Source organism: Ranitomeya imitator, chromosome 5 (genome assembly GCF_032444005.1).
Source record: "Ranitomeya imitator isolate aRanImi1 chromosome 5, aRanImi1.pri, whole genome shotgun sequence".
In the NCBI taxonomy this organism is placed as follows: Eukaryota; Metazoa; Chordata; class Amphibia; order Anura; family Dendrobatidae; genus Ranitomeya; species Ranitomeya imitator.
The window spans coordinates 146,585,946-146,612,287 of NC_091286.1; the positions used below are offsets into that span (position 1 = coordinate 146,585,946).

The 26,342-nt window shown below is 42.8% G+C and overlaps 2 protein-coding genes across 2 annotated transcripts in view; both read left to right on the forward strand.

Moving 5' to 3' along the window:
• The window catches only part of ACOXL (acyl-CoA oxidase like), a 786,620-nt gene that overhangs the window by 485,262 nt on the left and 275,016 nt on the right, over positions 1–26,342 (forward strand). Inside the window, exon 13 of the mRNA XM_069769203.1 lies at positions 4,801–4,890. Within this exon, the coding sequence (XP_069625304.1) occupies positions 4,801–4,890 (90 nt within the window). The remainder of the gene's footprint in view (positions 1–4,800; positions 4,891–26,342) is intronic.
• Positions 23,945–25,096, forward strand: LOC138680580 (uncharacterized). The gene is made up of 2 exons (XM_069767927.1): positions 23,945–24,078; positions 24,224–25,096. The coding sequence occupies exons 1-2, from the start codon at positions 23,963–23,965 to the stop codon at positions 24,960–24,962; spliced, it is 855 nt and encodes a 284-aa protein (XP_069624028.1). The 5' UTR covers positions 23,945–23,962; the 3' UTR covers positions 24,963–25,096.

Genomic DNA, 26,342 nt, shown 5'->3' on the forward strand with positions numbered 1-26,342 from the left:
GGCAATTTCACAATGCATCCTGTGAACGGAAGATGGCAGCAGCTGTGCCCGTATCCTAGGAGCTTCGCTGGATCCCAGGGGTGAGTATATAACTATTTTTTATTTTAATAATTTTTTTTAACAGGGATATGGTGCCCACACTGCTGTATACTACGTGGGCTGTGTTAGATACCGCGTGGCTGCTATATACTACATAGGCAGTGTTATATACTATGTGGGCAGTGTTATATACTACATGGGCAGTGTTATATACTACATAGGCAGTGTTATAGACTATGTGGGCAGTGTTATAGACTACGTGGCTGTGCTATATACTACGTGGGCTATGTTCTATACTGCGTGCTTTATACTATGTGGCCACTGTTATATACTGCGTGGGCAGTGTTATATACTATGTGGCTGCTATATACTGCGTGGGCAGTGTTATATACTACGTGGCTGGTATATACTGCGTGGGCTGTGCTATATATTACGTGGCCAGTGTTTTATACTGCGTGGCCTGTGTTATATACTACGTCGCCTGTGTTATATACTGCGTGGCTGCTATATACTGCGTGGGCTGTGTTATATACTGCGTGGCCACTGTTATATATTGCGTGGCCTGTATTAACGCATCGGGTATTCTACAATATGTATGTATATATAGCAGCCACATAGTATATATCACAGGCCACGTAGTATTTGTCTGCTATATACTACATGGCTCCTATATACTACGTGGCCTGTGCTATATACTATGTGGCTGCTATATACATACATAAATACATATTCTAGAATACCCGATGCGTTAGAATTGGGCCACCATCTAGTATAATATAAGTATATACAACTCTGGCAAAAATTAAGAGACCACTGCACAGTTTTCTAAAAATCACCATCGCTACATGTCTGGCAGCCATTCCATTCCAGTGTCAGTTGAATTCCAACCGGAGTACACCTCCTTCTACTTAATGTGCTTCTGATTAAGTGATCACCTGAACCAAATCTTATTTAACGAGGGAAAATATAAAAAACACTGCTGTGATCTTCACAGTCCTCTTGCAATAGGACCTACTGGATGGCCAAACAAGTGCTAGGAATAGCCCAAAATTAATTTGAATGAAAAAATAACTTTTAACCATGTCAAAGGAGTTGAAAGAAAAGTATTGAGTGAGGAAAAGAAGGGCTCAGTTCTTTTTTTACTAGCAGAGGGGTACAGTGAGCGTCATGTTGCCTCCATTTTCAAAATTTCGAAGACGGCAGTCAATTACAACAAGGTCAAGCAGCAGACATTGGGGACAACAACAAAGCTACAGACCGGAAGAGGGTGAAAGTGACTCTCCACTGACCAGGCTGACCATCATCTTATTCGAATGTCACTCAGCAACCGCAGGATGACATCAAGTGACCTACAAAAGGCAAAAGGAATGGCAGCTGGAGTGAAGTGCATGGCAAGAACAGTTTGTAACAGGTCCTAGAGGCAGGGCTTAAGTTATGTAAAGCTAGAAAAAAGCATTTAATCAATGAGAAGCAAAGGAGAGCCAGGCTGAAATTTGCCAAAGACCATAAGGATTGGACCATATAGGACTGGAGTAAGGTAATCTCTGATGAGTCTAATTTTCAGCTTTGCATAACACCTGGTCTTCTAATAGTTAGACGGAGACCTGGAGATTCGTACAAGCCACAGTGTCTTGCACCCACAGTGAAATTTGGTGGCAGATCGGTGATGTTTTGGGGATGCTTCAGCAAGGCTGGATTTGGGCAGGTTAATCTTTGCGAAGGACGTATGAATCAAGCCACATACAAGGTTATCCTTGTAAAAACACTTGCTTCCTTCTGCTCAGGAAATGTTCCCCAACTCTGAGGACTGTTTTTTCCAGCAGGACAATGCGCCATTCCACACAGCTAGGTCAATCAATGTGTGAATGAAGGGGCACCACATCAAGACCGTCATGGCCAGCCCAATTTCCGGACCTGAACCCCATTGAAAACCTCTGGAATGTAAGAGGAAGATAGAGAGTTACAAGCCATCAAACAAAGAAGAACTGCTTAAATTTTTGTAATTTTTGTGTCAGGAGTGGCAGAAGGTTACCCAAAAGCAGTGTGAAAAACTGGTGGAAAGCATGCCAAGACGCATGAAAGCTGTGATTAAAAATCATGGTTATTCCACCATATATTGATTTCTGAACTCTTCCTGAGTTAAAACATGAGAATTGTTGTTTCTACATGAATACAAACTTGTTTTCTTTGCATTATTTGAGGTCTGAAAACACTGTTTCTTTTTTATTATTTTATCAATTTCTCATTTGCTGCAAATAATTACAATATTTTTAGCTTTACATTTCAGAGACATGTTGTCAGTAGTTTGTAGAATAAAACAACAATGTACATTTTACTCAAAAAATATACCTACAAAGAGAAAAATCTGAGAAACTGACCATTTTGCAGTGGTCTCTTAATTTTTGCCTGAGCTGTATGTTGGGTGAAATAGTGTCAGCCGAGGATAAACAACGTACCATTTATTACTATTGATTAGTGTGGCAACCTCAACTGTCATGCTAGAGCCATTATAAGTGCAAAATAGAGGAGTTGGTCATTTTTTTTTTTTTGTAACATATTTTAATCTTTTTTTTTTTTTTAAACTTTTTGCTGCCTTTTAGTCCCCTTTGGAAACTTGAAGCTGCGATCATCCAATCACCTGTGCTACACATAGCAGTACTTCAGGTGTTCATAGGAGATTTAGAATGATAGGTACGGGGGTCTTCTGCAGACCCCTGACTGTCATGACAGCCCATCGGCACCCTGCAATCACTTGGAAGCGGTTGCGGTCTTGTTCATCGCTCGGTAGTCTATTGCGTAATTGTCCTGATGATTGGAGGCAGTGGAGTTGCGTCCCCTGACAATTTTTAATTACATTTTTCCCTCCTTGTAACAGTCAGTCAAATCACCAATGCAATTTTTTTCAGAAAAATTAGACTTTTATTCATTTTTACTAGTCTCACATTTTTTTCCAATGATCTGTTAGGGACATAATTTTATAGCATTCACTGGTCCCTTCAATTTTGTGGACGAGGTTTTGCAGTCTGTCCATATGCCACATAGCTCATGTACCTGGCCAAGATGCCGACCTGCCAGGCCCATGAATGAGCATGTTCATCTGAAAATAGTTCTATGTAATGCTGGGTGCAGCTTAAACACGTCATACTAGATTTTTTGTTTTAATGTTTTTAAATAGATGGGAAATGTAGGTTGCTAAATGGTTTTCAATGAGTCACTTCGAAATTCATAACTGATTGAATCTGATCTAGAGAAAATCGCTGATTCAAAGCTATGGTCCTCTAAATATGATTTCTCCTGGAATTGACACAGTGCAAATTGCTTCACTTTATTCCGTCCCTCTCTGTTTAAATATTGTATTTTATTGTGTGCTTGAAATGCCAAAAACTGCCACAGTCACGTGACCCCGCTGCTTATCCTCAGATTTTCCACTACACATCACAACGCACACAGCTGCTTACACCTCACCTCTTTCTGCACTTCATGTTCATTTTCTGTTTTTGTGGTTTATTTTAACTAATAAAAAATTGTTTCAAAACATCTGTGCTGGGCTAAAGCTCTGAATTTATTCACTGCTATGTTTTTTATGATCTTTCAATAGAAGAAAACTGTGAGTTACGTCTGGAAAAGATCTTTTCATTGGTGCATATTCTGAAATTGCCTGTTAATGTATGAAGTATATGCATTTCTGTTAGGTGTCTTGTTAATTGTAAATATCCTTCCTTGTCTACTCTGCACACATGAAAATCAGCTGATTATTTGATACTAGAAGTAGACCCGATGCTATCGCATTGGGAGTGCAGTGAAATTAACATCTGTGTATGCTTAAAAATCGTAGTAAGTAAGCATGCGCGGGTACTCCGCACAGTTATGGCTGTTACTGGGAATAGCCGTGACGTGTATGTCACTTGCGCAGGCACAGTTCGTGGCCGTAAGGCTGTTACTGCCGATGCACAAGTAAAAGAGAAACGTCACCACTATTCCCCATGCAGGCGCAGTAACAGCCGCGTCATTACCGCGCTTGCGCGGGTAGAGTGCACAGTTGTGGCTGTTACTGGGCATGCGCGGGAATAGTGGTGACGTGAATGTCACTTGCGCAGGCGCAGTTCATGGCCTTGCTGCCACAAACTGTGCCTGTGCAAGTGACATGTCACTGCTATTCCCACGCATGCATATTAACGACGCAGCTGTTACTGCGCCTGTGTGGGAATAGCGTAGACGTGTATGTCAACTGAACTGCGCCTGCGCAAGTGACATTGCCACAGTGCCTTATAGGATTCGGGGACAGCGGCCAGAAGTCCCAACTGGCGATTTTATATGTAGATTGTGTCTTGGATGAGTAGGCCAACAGGCTTGTTCCCAACAGCAGCTTCTCCCAACCCAGCTCCCATGGCTGACAGATGCCCCTTATGTGGGTGAGTGGTCATCTCTCAGTCTGGATGAGCAAGGTGGGGTAGAAGCCTCCAGACTGGCCTATAGGAATAGTAACTTCAGATCCATATACCAAGGCCAGCTCATCAAAGTACCATATGTTCTCTTGAAAACACAGCGGCGTTTTAGAGTAAAACGTACATGGCTGCATGTAACGCAGACAGTGTCTGATTCTTGCTGCTCATGGTTTGGGTATCATGAATTTGGTGTCAGGTTAACTTTAAAATACTAATTTTGTGTAACACGGATTGTTCATTTATGAAACAATATTTTTTTAGATTGCTAATTTATGAAAAGCAAAAATTAAACTAATGTTTTATCATGTTCTTGCAGGGTTATATGATGGAGAACCGAATTCCTGGCTTAAAATGTGACTCTGATGTATTTGTCACCTTTGAGGGTGACAACGTTGTTATTCTACAGGTATGTTTCTTCATGTTTATTTACATATTTTGTGATGACTAATGGAACAATGCCTGGCAAAGCAGGAAGGAACGCTGTATCAAATTGCATACAGTATTTCCTTTTAGGACACAATTTTCACTGAGCTAATTTTCTGTAATTTGACAGAAATTGTATATTGATATAAATGCAAAAATAAATAAATCTTAAATTAGCTGTAAATAGTAATTTATTACCGTAAATATACTTACGGTATGTTTCATGCCCCAGCAGCTAGGCTTCCAGTCTTCTGCTCGATATTGGAACGTTTCATATATTGGCACGTGACCCGAGTAGTGTGACATCCTGCCCTCTTGACACACTACTATGGTCACATGCCAAACAGGACAAAAGAAGCACTTAGTCTAGCACATAACTTACTACTCGTATTTATGTTATGAATATTTTTTAACATGCTGCAATGTTTCCATTTTTTTCAGCCAATGCAAATGTGTGTCCAGTGTTCAGTCATCTCATCATGTGAAAGTAATAATGTGCAGTTAAGATGGCAATACATTATAGTTTTTTGATGACGGAAAATGCTTATTTAGACCATTTTCTGCTGAACATTGGCCAATGGACTACTGCTAATAGCTGCTATGGGGTCCCCTGATTTGGGGGGCATTGTGCCAATACCTTCACCGTGCCTCCACCTCACGCACAAACCTGGCATTTAATTTTCAGAGGTATTTGCATTCTGGATCCAGGTACATATAAAAGCAATGATGAGGCAGGGAAATGTTAGCTCATTATTCCATCATTAACTTTTTTTGGGCGTATAAGCTCTGACATCTTAGTGTAGCGGTCTTGATGATACCACTAACTTGTGCCCGCTGTGCGAAGCTTAAAGGGAACCTGTCACCTGAATTTGGCGTGACTGGTTTTGGGTCATATGGGCGGAGTTTTCGGGTGTTTGATTCACCCTTTCCTTACCTGCTGGCTGCATGCTGGCTGCAATATTGGATTGAAGTTCATTCTCTGTCCTCCATAGTACACTCCTGCACAAGGCAAGATTGCTTTGCGCAGGCGTGTACTACGGAGGACAGAGAATGAACTTCAATCCAATATTGCAGCCAGCATGCAGCCAGCGAGTAAAAAAGGGTGAATCAAATACCCGAAAACTCCGCCCATATGACCCAAAACCAGTCCCGCCAAATTCAGGTGACGGAGTCCCTTTAAGAGCACACCTTGAGTGTTGAGGACTTTTTTTTTTATCAAGGGCTACTTGTGTGGTGTTATGCGGGGGAAAACAAACTGGGTGTGGGACGGTGCTGTGTGGGGGCCATTATACTGTGTACTGTGTGAGGAACTGTATGGTAGCCATTATATTGTGTCGAGGACTTGGATGGACCATTATACTGCGTGGAGGACTGTGTGGGGTCCTTTATACAGTGTGAATGGCTATGTGGTGGGCTATGATACTGTGTTTTAGGACTGTGGGGCCCATACTTCTGTATTGAGGTCACTTGAGGCCTCATAATTTGCGTGGGAGAAGTGTGGGGACATCCCTGTGTTTGTGCACTATAGAGGCATCACACTGTGCCCGTGGAAGAATTCACTGTGGTGGTCAGTTTTTTCTTGGCATCATACGTTATGGAGACCATAATGGGGTTTCTCAGTGGGTGAGAACTTTGAAAGGCTGTAATAGGGCCAAATTATTTTGGAATTGCCACAATACATGTCCTTCTCTCTGTCTTTAAAAGTTGGCTATGTGCCCCCATGACTTTGCCTGGTGCCGTGCCATGTGCTTAATCCTCCATTTTTTTGTGAGAAGAGAAGGGTAAGAAATGACTTCTGTTATGAGACCTTATGATTTTTACTTGCACCTCCGCTGTTGGCACCATTTTGCGACACAAACTAGTGTGATAAATACCAAGCAGTGCCAGCATCTTGCCAGGGTCAATCAGCTGTGTTTGATTGTTACAGTTATTGTCAGGTGCAGTTTTGAGCATAATTGGAAAGTCGTTCATGTCAAACAACACGTGCACATTGGGGCAGGCTAAAATGAATTGTGTTATGATTTAATTCCTAGAAGCCACGCTCGGGTCACAGAACAACACACAGGCGTAGCTGCCAATTGTCAGAGAGTTATTCTTAAGCCCAGTACTTCTGACGTTGTCACCCACCCAGGTAGTAAGGTGCAGCTGGAGAAGCTGCTTTGATAGAAGTGCTTATACTGTATGTTGTAAAGAGTTCTCTGCGGTTTTGCCGATCTCTTATTAAGCATTATAACCAACTCATTTGGGGCTAATGTTAATGTTCCACTGGGTTCAGGAGGCAAATTGTAAGAGAGTGATGATAAAAAAAAATGTTTTGATATATTTTGCCTCGCAAGGCACCAGTAAAGAGATTGAGCCGTCCTGCTTTATACAAACCAATAAGTAATTTGCAAAGCAGCCTGATAAAACATGTAATGTATGGCTAGCTTTATACTTCCAGAAGGATTTTCAGATATATAATACTTTTAGTTGCATGCTTTTTTGTGTAGAAGCTACGGTAAATGGGCAAGTAGAAACCTGGAGAGAATCATCTTGCCCTTTATTTTTTGTGATATTACATGTGATCTCTGATCTGCAGTTTGTTATAGAGAAGAACAAGTACATTTGAAAAATATTTATGTGAAAATTATATTTCCTTAATTGAAATCCTCACTCTCTTTGCGTTTAGGAGACCAGTGGGGTGGTCCTGTTCAGCAATGGACTGTCTTTATGTATGATTATGTATTCAGGGATATCTGACAGTCTCAAAGTAGTATTGCTTTTGTATATCTAAGACCTGTCAGAAGAGTTTAGTGTTTCTTAGATACTATATAGAAATCACATAACATATTGAAGGAGTGATACATTTAATATTATTTTTATGAGTATATAGGAATATTATAGGGACATATAGGGATAGTTATCATTGATCGATGGAGTCCTTGCTGTAAACTACAGGGTGCCAACCTCCGCAGCCAGTTAGGGAATCCTTGGGGTTATATCTAGCACTTTATATAAGGCCTTATTTAATTAACTTTGTCTTGTGCCTGTGTTGGTGGTTTCTGTGTATGGTCATATCTTTCCCTTAATGCCTACTTTACACCAATTTTAGTGTTACGGGTTAACAAACTATGGGGACGTGGTTGAGTGTTTTTAGTATTTTTCATAAACTTGTTTTTGAGGAGCACGTTTTAGAGTGTGTTCATATGTTGCATTTTTTTCCACATTCATGACAAAAATCCATCATAATATTGCAGAATAAAAACATTGTGTTTCTAACGCAATTGCGGCAAAAAAATTAAACATTGCCACAATGTGTGAATGCTTCCTAATGCAGTACATAACTTATAGATTTACTTTTACTATTTCTGAGGAATATGAAAAAGCAGCATTTCTGTCATTTTGCTTTATGTGTTTTACTTGTTCCCTGTTCAGATCTTCATTCTTCAGGTCATTACACTTATCAATACCCAATATATGGTTTTATTATGATTTACTACAGCACATATTTTTTTTTAAAAAACATTCAATGTTTGCCTCCACACTGAAGCGGTCACAATCAAGGACACAGGGTTTGAGCCACATGCCAGCTGCAGCCTTTCCTATGAACAGTGAATAAGGCTCATTGTGGTCTAACTACCTCTTACCACACCTAATGCCCACCTTATGCTCATTACATTTACTTTTTAAAGATAGAAAGGCTAAAGTCTACCTCAATACATCTGTATTCGTAGCAATTGATAACAAAGGATAGTCTACTATGGATGTGAACAGTTTCATTTAATTCCATTCTGCTGGCCAATCAAGACCACTTTTGACAGACTTCCATAGGGCAATCTGAGAGCCCGGGACCTACATGCGATATAACTACCATAAGATTGGCTTCCTGACGAAGGCTTGTGCCTAAGCTGAAACATTGGAAACCATTCTCTTATGCACAAGATATATTAAAAAAACTTTCAAAGCAACAGTTCTGTCTTCACGTTTTTGGTGTGTGCCAGGGTTAGATCTTTTGTAGCAGTTTTCAATATGTCGGGGGATTCTTTTTTTTAAAATGGTATCACTTTTGGGGGGTTTCAATATATAGGACCCTCAAAATCACTTCAAACCTGGATAAGTCCTTAAAAAAATAAATTATTATAAATTTTCTTAAAAAAATAAAAATTACTGCTACATTTCTAAAACTCCTAAAATGATAACAAAATAAAATAACATTTTACAAATGGTGCTGATGTAAGGCAGACATGAGGGAAATGTTATTAATGTTTTTCCGTGGTATAACTATCTGAATTAACCCCTTCGTGACATGCGCCGTACTAGTACTGCGCTGCCAGCACTGCATTAGTGCCAGCAGCAGTACTAGTACGGCGCACCGATCACCGCGTTCTCGCGCTGAGCGCCGCGGTGATCGGGTGCGGGTGTCAGCTGTATATGACAGCTGACACCCCGCAGCAATGCCCACGATCGGCGCTATCGCCGATCGCGGGCATTTAACCCCTCTGATGCCGCTGTCAGTAGTGACAGCGGCATAGAGGGGGATCGCGCAGGGACGGGGGCTCCTTGCGCTCTCCCACCGGAGCAACGCAATGAGATCGCGTTGCTCCGGTGACCCGGAAGGAGTCCCCGGATCCAAGATGGCCGCCGGACTCCTTCCGGGTCATGAAGTGACCTGGCTAGCCGGCACCTGCTGAGAGCAGGCGCTGGAAAGCCAGCTAAACTGCATGTCAGATCGTTGATCTGACACTGTGCTATGCACAGTGTCAGATCAACGATCTGATCTAATACAGAGATGTCCCACCCTGGGACAATGTTAGAAAGTAAAAAAAAAAAAAATAGAATGTGTAAAAAAAAATAAAAAAAAATCCCCAAATAAAAAAAAAAAACATTTCCCAATAAATCCATTTATTTATGTAAAAAAAAAAAAAAACAATAAATGTACACATATTTGGTATCGCCGCGTCCGTAACGACCCGCTCTATAAAACTATCCCACTAGTTAACCCCTTCAGTGAACACCGCAAAAAAAAAAAAAAAAAAAAACAAGGCAAAAAACAACGCTTTATTATCATACAGGCGAACAAAAAGTGGAATAACACGCGATCAAAACGACGGATATAAATAACCATGGTACCGCTGAAAGCGTCATCTTGTCCCGCAAAAAAAAAGCCACCATACAGCATCATCAGCAGAAAAATAAAAAAGTTATAGCTCTCAGAATAATGCGATGCAAAAACAATTATTTTTTTATATCAAATAGTTTTTATTGTGTAAAAGCGCCAAAACATAAAAAAAATTACATAAATGAGGTATCGCTGTAATCGTACTGACCCGAAGAATAAAACTGCTTTATCCATTTTACCACACGTGGAACGGTATAAACGCCCCCCCTAAAAGAAATTCATGAATAGCTGATTTTTGTTCATTCCGCCTCCCAAAAATCGGAATAAAAAGCGATCAAAAAATGTCATCTGCCCGAAAATGTTACCAATAAAAACGTCAACTCGTCCCGCAAAAAACAAGACCTCATATGACTCTGTGGGCCAAAATATGGATAAATTATAGCTCTCAAAATGTGGTGATGCAAAAACTATTTTTTTGCAATAAAAAGCGTCTTTTAGTGTGTGACGGCTGCCAACCCTAAAAATCCGCTAAAAAACACGCTATAAAAGTAAATCAAACCCCCCTTCATCACCCCCTTAGTTAGGGAAAAATAATAAAATGTAAAAAAATGTATTTATTTCCATTTTCCCATTAGGGCTAGGGTTAGGGCTAGGGTTAGGGTTGGGGTTGGGGTTTCAGTTATAATTGGGGGTTTCCACTGTTTAGGCACTTCAGGGGCTCTCCAAACGCGACATGGCGTCCGATCTCAATTCCAGCCAACTCTGCTTTGAAAAAGTAAAACAGGGCTCCTTCCCTTCCGAGTTCTCCTGTGTGCCCAAACAGTGGTTCCCCCCAACATATGGGGTATCAGCGTTCTCAGGACAAGTTGGACAACAACTTTTGGGGTCCAATTTGTCCTGTTACCCTTGGGAAAGTAAAAACATAGGGGATAAAATATCATTTTCGTGGAAAAAAATTTTTTTTTTATTTTCACGGCTCTGCGTTATAAACTGTAGTGAAACACTTGTTGGTTCAAAGCTCTCACAACACATCTAGATAAGTTCCTTGGGGGGTCTAGTTTCCAATATGGGGTCACTTGTGGGGGGTTTCTACTGTTTAGGTACATCAGGGGCTCTGCAAATACAACATGATGCCTGCAGACCAATCCATCTAAGTCTGCATTTCAAATGGCGCTCCTTCCCTTCCGAGCTCTGCCGTGCACCCAAACAGTGGTTCCCCCCAACATATGGGGTATCAGCGTTCTCAGGACAAGTTGGACAACAACTTTTGGGGTCTAATTTGTCCTGTTACCCTTGGGAAAATAAAAACATAGGGGATAAAATATCATTTTCGTGGAAAAAAAAATATTTTTTTTATTTTCACGGCTCTGCATTATAAACTGTAGTGAAACACTTGTTGGTTCAAAGCTCTCACAACACATCTAGATAAGTTCCTTGGGGGGTCTAGTTTCCAATATGGGGTCACTTGTGGGGGGTTTCTACTGTTTAGGTACATCAGGGGCTCTGCAATTGCAACATGACGCCTGCAGACCAATCCATCTAAGTCTGCATTTCAAATGGCACTCCTTCCCTTCCGAGCTCTGCCGTGCACCCAAACAGTGGTTCCCCCCAACATATGGGGTATCAGCGTTCTCAGGACAAGTTGGACAACAACTTTTGGGGTCCAATTTGTCCTGTTACCCTTGGGAAAATAAAAACATAGGGGATAAAATATCATTTTCGTGGAAAAAATATTTTTTATTTTCACGGCTCTGCGTTATAAACTGTAGTGAAACACTTGTTGGTTCAAAGCTCTCACAACACATCTAGATAAGTTTCTTGGGGGGTCTAGTTTCCAGTATGGGGTCACTTGTGGTGGGTTTCTACTGTTTAGGTACATCAGGGGCTCTGCAAATGCAACATGACACCTGCAGTCCATTCCATCTAAGTCTGCATTTCAAACGGTGCTCCTTCCCTTCCGAGCTCTGCCATGCACTCAAACAGTGGTTCTCCCCCACATGTGGGGTATCAGCGTACTCAGGACAAATTGGACAATAACATTTGTGGTCCAATTTCTCCTGTTACCCTTGGGAAAAAAAATTGCGGGCTAAAACATCATTTTGTGGAAAGAAAAAATTATTTTTTAATTTTCACAATGCTACATTCTAAACTTTAGTGAAACAATTGGGGGTTCAAAGTGCTCACCACACATCTAGATTAGTTCCTTAGGGGGTCTACTTTCCAAAATGGTGTCACTTGTGGGGGTTTCCACTGTTTAGGCACATCAGGGGCTCTCCAATCGTGACATGGGCTCCGATCTCAATTCCAGCAAATCTTGCATTGAAAAGTCAAATGGCGCTCCTTCCCTTCCGAGCTCTGCCATGTGCCCAAACAGTGGTTTACCCCCACATATGGGGTATCGGCGTACTCAGGACAAATTGTACAACGACTTTTGTGGTCCAATTTCTCTTGTTACCCTTGGTAAAATGAAACAAATAGGACCTGAAGTAAAAATTTTGTGAAAAAAAAGTTAAATGTTCAATTTTTTTAAACATTCAAAAAATTCCTGTGAAGCACCTGAAGGGTTAATAAACTTTTTGAATGTGGTTTTGAGTACCTTGAGGGGTGCAGTTTTTAGAATGGTGTCACTTTTGGGCATTTTCTGTCATATAGACCCCTCAAAGTCACTTCAAGTGTGAGGTGGTCCGTAAAAAAATGGTTTTGCAAATTTTGTTGCAAAAATGAGAAATCGCTGGTCAACTTTTAACCCTTATAACGTCCTAACAAAAAAAAATTATGTTTCCAAAATTGTGCTGATGTAAAGCAGACATGTGGGAAATGTTGTTTATTAACTATATTATGTGATATAACTCTCTAATTTAAGGGCATATAAACTAAGAGTTTGAAAATTGCTAAATTTTCATAATTTCCGACAAATTTTAGTTTTTTTCACAAATAAATGCAAGTCATATCGAAGAATTTTTACCACTATCATGAAGTACAATATGTCACGAGAAAACAATGTCAGAATCACCAGGATCCGTTGAAGCGTTTCAGAGTTATGACCTCATAAAGTGACAGTGGTCAGAATTGTAAAAATTGGCCCTGTCACTTAGGTGAAAACAGGCTTTGGGGTGAAGGGGTTAAAGGGATAATCATATCAACCGAAATATACCATTTTCATAAATTACAATGTGTCACATAAAAAACTACCATATATATTTGAAGGGTTTCTGAGGGATGTTATTCTGGATTATCTCAATGAGAATAACTGTTTAACTCCATATCAGCATGGGTTTATGAGAAATCGCTCCTGTCAAACCAATCTAATCAGTTTTTATGAAGAGGTAAGCTATAGGCTGGACCACGGTGAGTCATTGGACGTGGTATATCTCGATTTTTCCAAAGCGTTTGATACCGTGCCGCACAAGAGGTTGGTACACAAAATGAGAATGCTTGGTCTGGGGGAAAATGTGTGTAAATGGGTTAGTAACTGGCTTAGTGATAGAAAGCAGAGGGTGGTTATAAATGGTATAGTCTCTAACTGGGTCGCTGTGACCAGTGGGGTACCGCAGGGGTCAGTATTGGGACCTGTTCTCTTCAACATATTCATTAATGATCTGGTAGAAGGTTTACACAGTAAAATATCGATATTTGCAGATGATACAAAACTATGTAAAGCAGTTAATACAAGAGAAGATAGTATTCTGCTACAGATGGATCTGGATAAGTTGGAAACTTGGGCTGAAAGGTGGCAGATGAGGTTTAACAATGATAAATGTAAGGTTATACACATGGGAAGAAGGAATCAATATCACCATTACACACTGAATGGGAAACCACTGGGTAAATCTGACTGGGAGAAGGACTTGGGGATCCTAGTTAATGATAAACTTACCTGGAGCAGCCAGTGCCAGGCAGCAGCTGCCAAGGCAAACAGGATCATGGGGTGCATTAAAAGAGGTCTGGATACACATGATGAGAGCATTATACTGCCTCTGTACAAATCCCTAGTTACACCGCACATGGAGTACTGTGTCCAGTTTTGGGCATCGGTGCTCATGAAGGATATAATGGAACTAGAGAGAGTACAAAGGAGGGCAACAAAATTAATAAAGGGGATGGGAGAACTACAATACCCAGATAGATTAGCGAAATTAGGATTATTTAGTCTAGAAAAAAGACGACTGAGGGGCGATCTAATAACCATGTATAAGTATATAAGGGGACAATACAAATATCTCGCTGAGGATCTGTTTATACCAAGGAAGGTGACAGGCACAAGGGGGCATTCTTTGCGTCTGGAGGAGAGAAGGTTTTTCCACCAACATAGAAGAGGATTCTTTACTGTTAGGGCAGTGAGAATCTGGAATTGCTTGCCTGAGGAGGTGGTGATGGCGAACTCAGTCGAGGGGTTCAAGAGAGGCCTGGATGTCTTCCTGGAGCAGAACAATATTGTATCATACAATTATTAGGTTCTGTAGAAGGACGTAGATCTGGGGATTTATTATGATGGAATATAGGCTGAACTGGATGGACAAATGTCTTTTTTCGGCCTTACTAACTATGTTACTATGTTACTATGTTACTCGTGTATAAGCCGTGATTTTCAGCACTTTTTTTGTGCTTAAAACGCCCCCCTCGGCTTATACACAAGTCATTGTCCAGAAAGCCGGCGGGAGAAGGGGAGCAGCGGCAGGAGCCGGCTATCAGAAGACATCATACCCTCCTGGCGCCATCGCTGCATCTCCGTCCCAGCACAGTCGGCTGTTTCTGTGCTGAGCGGTCACGTGGTACCTCTCATTAAGGTAATGAATATGCACGCTTCTCCACTCCCATAGGTGTGGAGCGCATGTTCATTACCTTATTGAGCGGTTCCACATGACTGCTCAACACAGGAGAGCTGCCGGCCTGGGTCAACGGAGATGCAGCGACGGCACAAGGAGGGTGAGTAGGATAGGGGGGGAAGTGAGCCATGCATACAACGATGTGACGGGGGTAAGCCATGCAGGATCGGGGGAGCCATGCATGCAACGGGGTGAGCCACACATACCAGGACAGAATGGGCAGGAGCCACACATAGCAGGACAGGACGGGGAGCCACACATAGCAGGACTGGACAGGGGAGCCACATACCAGCGACAGGGGGGAACCACACATAGCAGGACAGGGATGAGGGGATAGTGCATACCTGGCTTATACTCGAGTCAATAAGCTTACCCAGTTTACCGTGGCAGGTACCATGGCTTATACTCGGGTCGGCTTATACTCGAGTATATACGGTATCTAAAAATTACTGGGATTTGTTGAAGCGTTCTAGAGTTATTACCACATAAAGTGACACTGGTCAGATTTTAAAAATTTGGCCCGGTCACTAAGGGGTTAAGGACCACATTGCATTTGAAGTGACTTTGAGGGACATGAAAATGACAGAAAACATTCAAAAGTGACACCATTCTAAAAAAAACTGCACCCCTCAACCTGTTCAAAACCACATCCAAGAAGTTTATTGACCCTTCAGGTGCTTCACAGGAATTAAAGGGAACTGGTCACCTCATTTTGCCGCTATAAGATGTGGCCACTGCCTTTTGGGGCTTATCTACAGCATTCTATAATGCTGCAGATAAGCCCCCGGTCCGACCTGAGAGAAGAAAAACAAGTTTTATTATACTCACCCGGTGGTGGTCTGGTCCGATGGGCGTCGCAGGTCGAGGTCCGGCGCCTCCCATCTTCTTGCGATGTCGTCATCCTGCTTGCTTCGTGTACTGATATGCCCTGTTTGAGGGCGTACTGATCTGCCCTGTTGAGGGCAGAGCAAAGTACTGCAGTGCATAGGTGCTGGGAAAGATCAGAGAGGCCTAGCACCTGCGCACTGCAGGAATTTGCTCTGTCCCCAACAGGGCAGATCAGTATGCCTGCGCAGGAGCGTGTCACAAAGCAAACAGGATGAGTACAACGCATGAAGATGGGAGGCGCTGGACCTGACCGCCCCCGGGTGAGTATAACAAAACTTGTTTTTCTTCTTTCAGTTCAGACTGGAGGCTCATCTGCAGCATTATACCTGTAGATAAGCCCCGAAAGGCAGTGGCCACATCTTATAGTGGCAAAACGAGGTGACAGGTTCCCTTAAATGCAATTAACATATTTAACTTTTTTTCTCAAAAATGTTTCTTTAGCCCCAATTTTTTTTATGTTTACAAGGGTAACCAGAGAAAATGGAACCCAAAATTTGTTATGCAATTTCTCCTAAGTACGCTAATGCTACATATGTGGGGGAAAACGACTGTTTGTGCGCATGCCAGGGCTCAGAAGTGAAGGTGCTCCATTTGACTTTTTGAATGCAAAAATGTTGTGTTTGGAGAGCACCTGATGTGCCTACACAGTAGAAACCCCCCACAAGTAACTCTGTTTTGGAAACTAGACCCCTCAAGGAATTTATCTAGATGTATGGTGCTTCACAGAAGCTGTGAAAAAAAAAAATCTAATTTCTCCCACCAAAATGTTCTTTTAATCCCACATTTTTTATTTTCACAAGGATAACACTGGGGAACACAATTTTTTAAGAGTTAGGTCAGACAACTGTTCTTAATTAATTTTTGGATCTCAGTTTTTCTCTATCACGTCAAGTTTTTGAACTATAGGATTTTTGTCTTCTCAAAACTATGTAAACTACTGTACCTAAAAAGTGTTTTTTTTTTAATAGTACAAATATGAACAAAAAATGAAATATATAAGAAATAGGCATGACAAAGTTGTGACTACTCTTACAAGTTGCCACGTAGCTCTATATGAGTCGAATTGTAATCAGATAACAAGTCTTATTACAGATATCAGTGCAATTGTGCTTCTCTGGCAGGTAAGTTGTGTAGGAAAAACTTGACGTGCTAGAAGAAAACTGACTACATTTTTTGAATCAGCATGCCAATTTTAGTATAAATCAGCTCAAAAACCTAACTCAACAGAAATTTTTTTTCAAATTGTTCCCCTGTGAGGAGAAAATGGACCATTTAATCTGTTGTGCAATTTTTCCTGAGTACACCGATACCACTTACGGTTGAAAGCTACTTTTGAGGAACAGTACAAAGCTTAGAAGGGTAGAAGTGCCATATTGGAGTTCAGATTTTGCTGGAATGGTTTGAGAGTGCCATGTCATATTGGCAGGATCCCTGAGGTTCCAGAACAGCAGAAAAAATAATCACATTTTTACCACAAAAATTTAGTTTCAACCTCAGATTTTACATTTTCACACTGGGCAGTGGGTACAAATGGAACCAAAATGTGTCACACAATCTCTGCTGAACATAGAAAAACCCCATATGTAGCTGTACAGTACTACTTAGCCACATGGCGAGACTTGGGAGGAACGGAACACTATTTGCCTCTTGGAGTACAGATCTTCCTAGAATAGTTTGCAGACTCCATATACAGAGCCCCTAAGTGCTAAAAGAGCAGAATGACCCCCTCAATTGACTCTATTTAAAAAATGATAACCTTTTGGGAATTTATCTACAAGTCTTGTGATGATTTAACTCCTTGGGCATTTTCCTGAAGCAAGCAGTAGTGGATGTTGCTGATTGAAAATTGCAAATCTGCTTTTGCAGTACCTGGAAAGTTGTAGTACCCCAGTATATTATTATGCAAAATCCCAAAACCATTGTGACAGTCTGGGTACGGGAGTACTAGAATAGTACACCCCCCGACAAACAAGTCCGCTCCAAACAATACATATCAAAGGATGAGAATAAGGAGCATATCATGGACAATATATAATTAAATCTTTATTAATACATAAAAATGATTAAAACACGATCAGTAATAAGTCACAGCGTATAAGTTCCAATGAAGGGCCGAAAGAGGACAGTCCCTCCAAAATACCCCTAAACATATGACAGGGAAAGTCCCGCATATAATGGCTAAAGCACACAATATGCTTACCAGGAGCACTATACAAGACAGGTAAGTATCAGGTAGAGCAGTAACGTCAATCTAGCTATTCAAAAGCAACACCCATGTGGGCTGCAGATGCATATGGTCAAATAATAGCGCAATACCAGTGTACCCTCCCCAGACAGTGCAGAGGGGTGCAGAGGAGAGACACAGCCGGAAAGAGAGACCCCCAATGCACGTTTCGCGGCACTACAATGCCGCTTTCTCAATCGGTATATTGTAGTGCCTAGCTCATGCTTCTGGAGACATGCACCCTTAAATTAGGTGGACTCTCATCGCTACAGAAATGCCAAACATGTAGTTTAGGCACACTGGGGCTCAGAAGAGAGGGGGGCATTTAGGTTTGGAAGTGCAGAATATGCTCAATTTGTTTTGGGGGGTGAGGAACCATAGTTCTTTTCCAAAGCCTTTGTTCTACCGGTAATGCGGAAGCCCTCTATATTTCCATTAACAGATGACGGACCTGAGTGGGGACTTTCTTTTCTTTTTGTGTGGATTGAGTTGAAGCTTTTATTGGGAACATTGTACATGACATTTGAGATTACATTTATCCTGCACTGTATTCTTAGCACTTACATCGAGGATTCCATCTAAATCTTCGAATTACGTAATTCAGGACTGGTCCATTCACTATAATGAGGCAGAAGAGTTACTCTGGACTCCATCTGGCGTCTGTTCAGCCATGTCCTTCTTTTCAGAAGTGTACACAACAGTGGCCAACTGCGCTTTTAGGCACACTTAAAAAGACGGACTCCGCCGGATCATGGGCCAGACAAATTCCAGAGTGACTTCTTTCTCATTATAGGGAGTCTTCCGGCTGGGGGGCTCTGTCTGAATTATGCATTTCAGAGATTTACACTGAAACACCGGTGTAAGCGCTCAGCACGGAGTGCAGAATAAATGTCAGACGAGCCTCATTGCTGTTTTTAAGAACCACAATTAACAAATCAACTGCAGGTGAAAAATTTATTTTATTTATTTTTACGCCATTCCTTGTGCGGTAAAAGTTATTACACGACTTTATTCTTCAAGTTGATGCAATTACAGCAATACCAGATTTATATCTTTTTTTATGTTTGGCTGCTGTCACAAACTAAAATACACCTTTTTTTGCAAAAACAAAATTTTGCATCACCATTTTTTGAGAGCTATAATTTTTCCATATTTCAGCTGACAAAGTCATGTGAGGGCTGTTTTTTGCAGGATGATTTGACGTTTCTATTGGTACTATTTTCTGATTTTCTGGCACGTGACTTTTTTTTTATCACATTCTATTCTGATTTTTGTCAGGCAAAATGAACAAAAACTAATTCAGGATTTTTTTTTATTCAATACTGTTCCGCATGTGTTAAAATTGATAAGGGAGCTTTATTCTTCGGGTCATTACAATAACAGCGATACCTCATTTATATTGTTTTTATATGTTTTAGCGCTTTTACATAATAAAAACTATGTTATGGAAGAAATAATTATTTTTGGATCGCTGTATTCTGAGACTTATAATTTTTTTTCCACTGGTGGAGCTGTAAGGGGGCTTGTTTTTTGTGGGACAAGATTACGTTTTCAGCCATTTATTTATGGGTACAATATATGTATATATGTGTGTGTATGTGTATATATATATATATATATATATATATATATATACTAGCTATTGAACCCGTTCTACGCCCGGGTGGCGAGCATTTATATTGGTATATGGTCTCCATCCTTGTATGTCCTGCTCCATCCTGCGTCCCCATCCTGTCATGTGCTGCACCCATCCTCCTTCCCCATCCTGCGTCCCCATCCTGTCATGTGCTGCACCCATCCTGCGTCCCCATCCTGGTATGTGCTGCACCCATCCTGTCATGTGCTGCACCCATCCTGCGTCCCCATCCTGTCACGTGCTGCACCCATCCTGCGTCCCCATCCTGTCATGTGCTGCTCCCATCCTGCGTCCCCATCCTGTCATGTGCTGCTCCATCCTGCGCCCCCATTCTGTCATGTGCTGCACACATCCTGCGTCCCCATCCTGTCATGTGCTTCACCCATCCTGCATCCCCATCCTGGTATGTGCTGCACCCATCCTGCGTCCCCATCCTGCGTCCCCATCCTGGTATGTGCTGCACCCATCCTGCGTCCCCATCCTGTCACGTGCTGCACCCATCCTGCGTCCCCATCCTGTCATGTGCTGCTCCCATCCTGCGTCCCCATCCTGTCATGTGCTGCTCCATCCTGCGCCCCCATTCTGTCATGTGCTGCACCCATCCTGCGTCCCCATCCTGTCATGTGCTTCACCCATCCTGCATCCCCATCCTGGTATGTGCTGCACGCATCCTGCGTCCCCATCCTGCGTCCCCATCCTGTCATGTGCTGCACCCATCCTGCGTCCCCATCCTGTCATGTGCTGCACCCATCCTGCGTCCCCATCCTGCGTCCCCATCCTGTCATGTGCTGCACCCATCCTGCGTCCCCATCCTGGTATGTGCTGCGTCCCCATCCTGCGTCCCCATCCTGTGATGCGCTGCTCCCATCCTGCGTCCCCATCCTGTGATGCGCTGCTCCCATCCTGCATCCCCATCCTGCGTCCCCATCCTGCGTCCCCATCCTGTCATGTGCTGCACCCATCCTGCGTCCCCATCCTGGTATGTGCTGCGTCCCCATCCTGCGTTCCCATCCTGGTATGTGCTGCTTCCCCATCCTGCGTCCCCATCCTGCGTCCCCATCCTGGTATGTGCTGCGTCCCCATCCTGCGTCCCCATCCTGGTATGTGCTGCGTCCCCATCCTGCGTCCCCATCCTGGTATGTGCTGCGTCCCCATCCTGCGCCCCCATCCTGGTATGTGCTGCGTCCCCATCCTGCGTCCCCATCCTGGTATGTGCTGCGTCCCCATCCTGCGTCCCCATCCTGTGCTGCGCTGCTCCCATCCTGCGTCCCCATCCTGTGATGCGCTGCTCCCATCCTGCGTCCCCATCCTGTCATGTGCTGCGTCCCCATCCTGCGTCCCCATCCTGGTATGTGCTGCGTCCCCATCCTGCGTCCCCATCCTGGTATGTGCTGCGTCCCCATCCTGCGTCCCCATCCTGGTATGTGCTGCGTCCCCATCCTGTGTCCCCATCCTGGTATGTGCTGCGTCCCCATCCTGCGTCCCCATCCTGGTATGTGCTGCGTCCCCATCCTGCGTCCCCATCCTGGTATGTGCTGCGTCCCCATCCTGGTATGTGCTGCGTCCCCATCCTGCGTCCCCATCCTGGTATGTGCTGCGTCCCCATCCTGCGTCCCCATCCTGGTATGTGCTGCGTCCCCATCCTGCTATGTGCTGCGTCCCCATCCTGCGTCCCCATCCTGGTATGTGCTGCATCCATCCGGGAACCTGAGCAGGCGGGGACATCGGCGCGCTGTGGGGGTCAGGTGCCGGTATCGCCGCCAGCTCAGGCCCCCCAGCACTTACTATATTCACCTGTCCTGCGTTCCATCGCTGAGCGCTGCCATCTTCCCGGTCTCCTGGCTGTGACTGTTCAGTCAGAGGGCGGCGCCGGCGCGCATTAAGCGCGTCATCCCGCCCTCTGAACTGAAGGTTACAGGCCGAAGACCGGGAAGATGGCGGCGCTCAGTGATGGAACGGGGACAGGTGAATATGGCCGATACTCACCCTCCTGGCGGTCCCTGCTTCTCTGTTGGAGATCGCGGTGTGCGTTCAGTGTGAACGCACACAGCGATCTCCCGGGAGCGTCACTCTGTGAGGCCCAGACTGCGCCGGCGCTTGCGCCGGCGCAGTCTATAAAGGCTTCGGACAGAGTGACGCTCCCAGCGTTATATTATAGATATATATATATATATATATATATATATATATATTTATATATATATAAATAAAGTCCACTGTTTTTTTTCAGTTTTTTGTGCTGCTTTCCTTTTTTTGACTCTACTATTGGAGACCATTGGATTACTGTTTGGGAGATTGGGAGAGCTTTGCACGTTATGTGAGTTGGTATTGGATGCTGTTCCAATTTTTTCCGTATATATATGTGTATATATGTGTGTGTGTATATATATATATATATATATATATATATATATATATATATATATATATATATATATATATATATATATAAATAATTTGTATTTTTTTTTTTTTACTTAGTCCCTCTATGGAACGTTCACCTTCATTTCTCTGATTGCTGTCTGTTATAAAGCATTACAATGCACTTAATGGACCATGCATTTAGTTGTTCTTGTTTTTATTATGTATACCCCTCCTCACATGTAAAGCGCCATGGAATAAATGGCGCTATAACAATAAATAATAATAATAATAACTGTCAGTACTGCACTGACACAGACCCCTTAGTCCATGCTCTACACATGGTCTAAGCCTAGTGACCTGGATGTCATCATGACGACCTCAAATCACCATGGCAACGATCGGGCCTTTTTCATGGCAAGGGACATTGCCGAGGAGAGAGGGAGCTCCCTCTCTCTGCTTTCTAAATGCTGCAATCGATATTTACTGGGTGTCAGCTGTGAACTTCACTGAACATTTGCCGGCAATCACCCGCTCACAGCTCCCATGCGTGGGCGATCGACATGACGTACATATACTTAATTGGTTGGGAAGTCCTTCCCCTCCATGACGTATATACAGGTGCTTCTCACAAAATTAGAATATCATCAAAAAGTTAATTTATTTCAGTTCTTCAATACAGAAAGTGAAACTCATATTATATAATCATTTTAAATAGTGATCTATTTCAAGTGTTTATTTCTATTAATGTTAATGGTTATGGCTTACAACCAATGAAAAGCCAACAGTCATTATCTCAGTAAATTAGAATACTTTATAATACCAACTTGAAAAATTGTTTTAAAATCCAAAATGTTGGCCTACTGAAATGTATGTTCAGTAAATGCACTCAATACTTGGTCGGGTCTCCTTTTGCATCAAATACTGAATCAATGTGGCGTGGCATGGAGGCGATCAGCCTGTGGCACTGCTGAGGTGTTATGGAAGCCCAGGTTGCTTTGATAGCAGCCTTCAGCTCGTCTGCATTGTTGGGTCTTTTGGCTCTCACCTTCCTCTTGACAATACCCCATAGATTCTCTACGGGGTTAAGGTCAGGCGAGTTTGCTGGCTAATCAAGCACAGTGATACTGTTGTTTTTAAACCAGGTATTTGTACATTTGGCAGTGCGGACAGGTGCCAACTCCTGCTGGAGAATGAAATTTCCATTTCCAAAAAGCTTGCCAGCAGAGAGAAGCATGAAGTGCTCTAAAATTTCCTGGTAGACGGCTGCGCTGACTTTGGTCTTTATAAAACACAGTGGACCTACACCAGCAGATAACATGGCCCCCCAAACCATCACTGATTGTGGAAACTCCACACTAGACCTCAAGCAGCTTGGATTGTGTGCTCCTCCACCCTTTATCCAGACTCTGGGACCATGATTTCCAAATGAAATGCAAAATTTACTTTAATCTGAAAACAACATCTTAGGCTGGTTTCACATTTGCGTTTAAATCCGCAGCGTTTAAAACGCATCCGCAAGTGGTGGAAAAAACGCATATAAACACGTACAAATGCAGCGTTTTTTAGACGCATGCGTTGTCGCATGCGGTTAAAAAAAAGCCGCGTTTACATGCATTTTTTCCTGCGTTTGCGTTTTTGGTGCGCATGATGAGAAATTTCACAAGAGAAAAATCAAGATAACCAGACACCGCCAATGGGACTAAAGAGGGCGTATATGATGGGATCTCTATTTATAGATCCTAGGGCTACTGAAATTTTAACAGTTTGCTACTGTATCCTGTGTCATGATGGATCTTCGCATTGAGAGCTTTTATTTCAACCTGGATTTCAGCTTCAAGCTGTTTCTTGCCTGTGCTTTTGCTTGGGGAGCAAGACAGAAATCGCGAAAGATGGAGAAGGAGACAATGTAGGCGTTTTTGGAGGCACCCCATTATCGAAGTACGTGAGAGCCGTGGAGCCTATCACACGCACTATGCCGAGCTTAATGCCAACCCGGAGAAATTCCATGAATATACAAGGATGTCGCAAGACTCATTCCGGGATTTGCTTGCTCGTGTCCAAGGAACCATACAGAGACAGGACACCCAGCTCCGTAGAGCGATTCCACCGGAGGAACGTCTGCTGGTTACATTAAGGTACGTTACAAATCTAAACCCAATGACAGTCCAATTTTTTTGTTTTCAGACATGTATGTTTTGGCTATTTACCTATCTTTCTTTAGCGTAAACACACCATAAATAGAATAGATTGTAATTTTTTTTGTTTCTGTTTTTCTTACAGATTTCTGGCAACCGGAGAGAGTTTATCATCCCTCCACTTCCAATACCGGCTTGGAATATCCACCCTGTCCGGAATAGTTGCGGACACCTGCCGGGCTTTGTGGAATGTACTCCGGGATGAGTTTATACCCGTACCCACCGCAGACATGTGGCTTGAAATAGCTGAAAAATTCTGGAATGTGTGTGATTTCCCCAACTGTTTAGGAGCGGTGGATGGAAAGCACATTCGCATTATCAAACCAGCCAGGACAGGATCGGAGTACTTCAATTACAAAAAATATTTTTCTGTGGTGCTCATCGCAATAGCCGATGCGAACTGTCGCTTCATCGCCTTGGACATTGGAGCTTTTGGCCGTGGCAACGATTCCCAGAGTTTCAAGAACTCGGATATGGGCCGCCGTGTGTATGGCAACAATTTCAATTTTCCACCGCCACAACCTCTCCCCAACACTCAAGGTCCACCGATGCCATTTGTTATGGTTGGGGATGAGGCCTTCCAGATGTGTGAAAACCTACTGAAGCCATATTCCAGTCGGGACTTGAACCACACTAGAAGGATTTTTAACTACAGACTGACCAGGGCCCGAATAACAGTAGAGTGTACCTTTGGCATTCTGGTCGCTAAATGGCGCATTCTTGCATCAGCCATAAATCTAAAAGTGGAAACAGTCGACGAGGTGGTCAAAGCCTGTGTGGTTCTCCACAATTACATAATGACTAAGGAGCGACCCAACATTTAACTGGATGAACCAGTTGCACACCCACTGCCCGATTTCCAGCATCACCCGCTGCGGTCAACTGCAACCGTTAGTCACATGCAGGACCAATTTGCTGCCTTTTTTTATTCAGATATTGGACGTGTGTCATGGCAGGACAATGTTGTGTAAATGTCCTGTTGTAATTATATCTGTACCAGTAATTTTCTACAATGATGATATTTCTCATTCATAAACTTTAGTTTTGGTTGTGTTGACCATCTCTCCTATCTTTTTCCTCTCCAAACCAAGGTTGTCCTAAAACTGGCAGTATTTGATCTGTATTTAATATCAGTTTTTGTAATCCAAAACCAGGAGTGGGTGATAAAGGCAGAGGTGCTAGTTATGTTAATATCATAATTTACCTCTCATTGTTCCACTCTTTGTTTTGGTTTACAAATACTGATATAAAACACTGGCCACATTCTGCTAGTAATGGCAGCCATGTTGCTTTATTGGTAAGCTTGTTGACGTCATTGCGTCATGATTGTCTTCTCCTGTATCCATTGGACACAAACTGAAGAGACAATCACTGTCACACTATCTATACTCATCAAGTCAGGTGTCAGAAATAATGAATTCATGATAAACATATACAGGCTCATGAATTAACTATTTCTGACACCTGGGCAGGTGAGCATAGATATGTAGTGTGTGACAACCATTGTCCCCTCAATTGGTGTGTAATAGATTATGTATAAAGAAGAGAAAATGGTGGTTATACAAGGCAGTTATCTACTCAACAGGTCAGGTGTCATAACTAATGAGTTTTTTGACACCTGACCTGTTCAGTAGAGGTCTGCACTGTATTTCCACCATTTTCTCTTCAGACTGCCACACTAGGCACAGACAAAAAGAGATTATGGAGATACATGTAATGTTTTTTGGCCCACCTCATATCTGTATACTAAAGACACACAAAGCTGCAGTCTTTTTATTTTTAACTACTGGAGATATGATGTGGGCCAAAAAGTGTGTGGCAACGTTTCTTGGCGCACGGTGTGTGTTGCCGGCGGCGATAGACACAATAAACCAAACATAATTGTGGCAAATCAAACTTTTTTTATTTTGTTAACAACTGAAAAAAATTATTTTTTACTGTGCCGGCTTGGGGTAGAGTGATGTAAACGGGGGGTGTGAGGAACTGAGGCCTGGCTAACCGTGGACGACGTAGAGGTGGCAGGAGAAGGGGCAATGAAACTAGAAGGGTCTGGAAGTTCGGGGATGGGGCTTGACACATGAGAGGCTTGAGACGCACTGGAAGGGTGAGACAAAACTGACATTACAGACACATTGGTAGGTGAAGGGGGAGGAATGCGAAGAGCCCTCTGTTTGTTTTTTTCTGGGTTTTTTTTGGGTTTGCCT

Excerpts from the sequence above, each read along its gene's own strand:
- LOC138680580 (XM_069767927.1), top strand. The coding sequence starts at position 23,963 with ATGTCGCAAGACTCATTCCGGGATTTGCTTGCTCGTGTCCAAGGAACC. Across the intron at positions 24,079-24,223 it reads CGTCTGCTGGTTACATTAAG|ATTTCTGGCAACCGGAGAGA; the intron begins GTACGTTACAAA and ends TTTTTCTTACAG.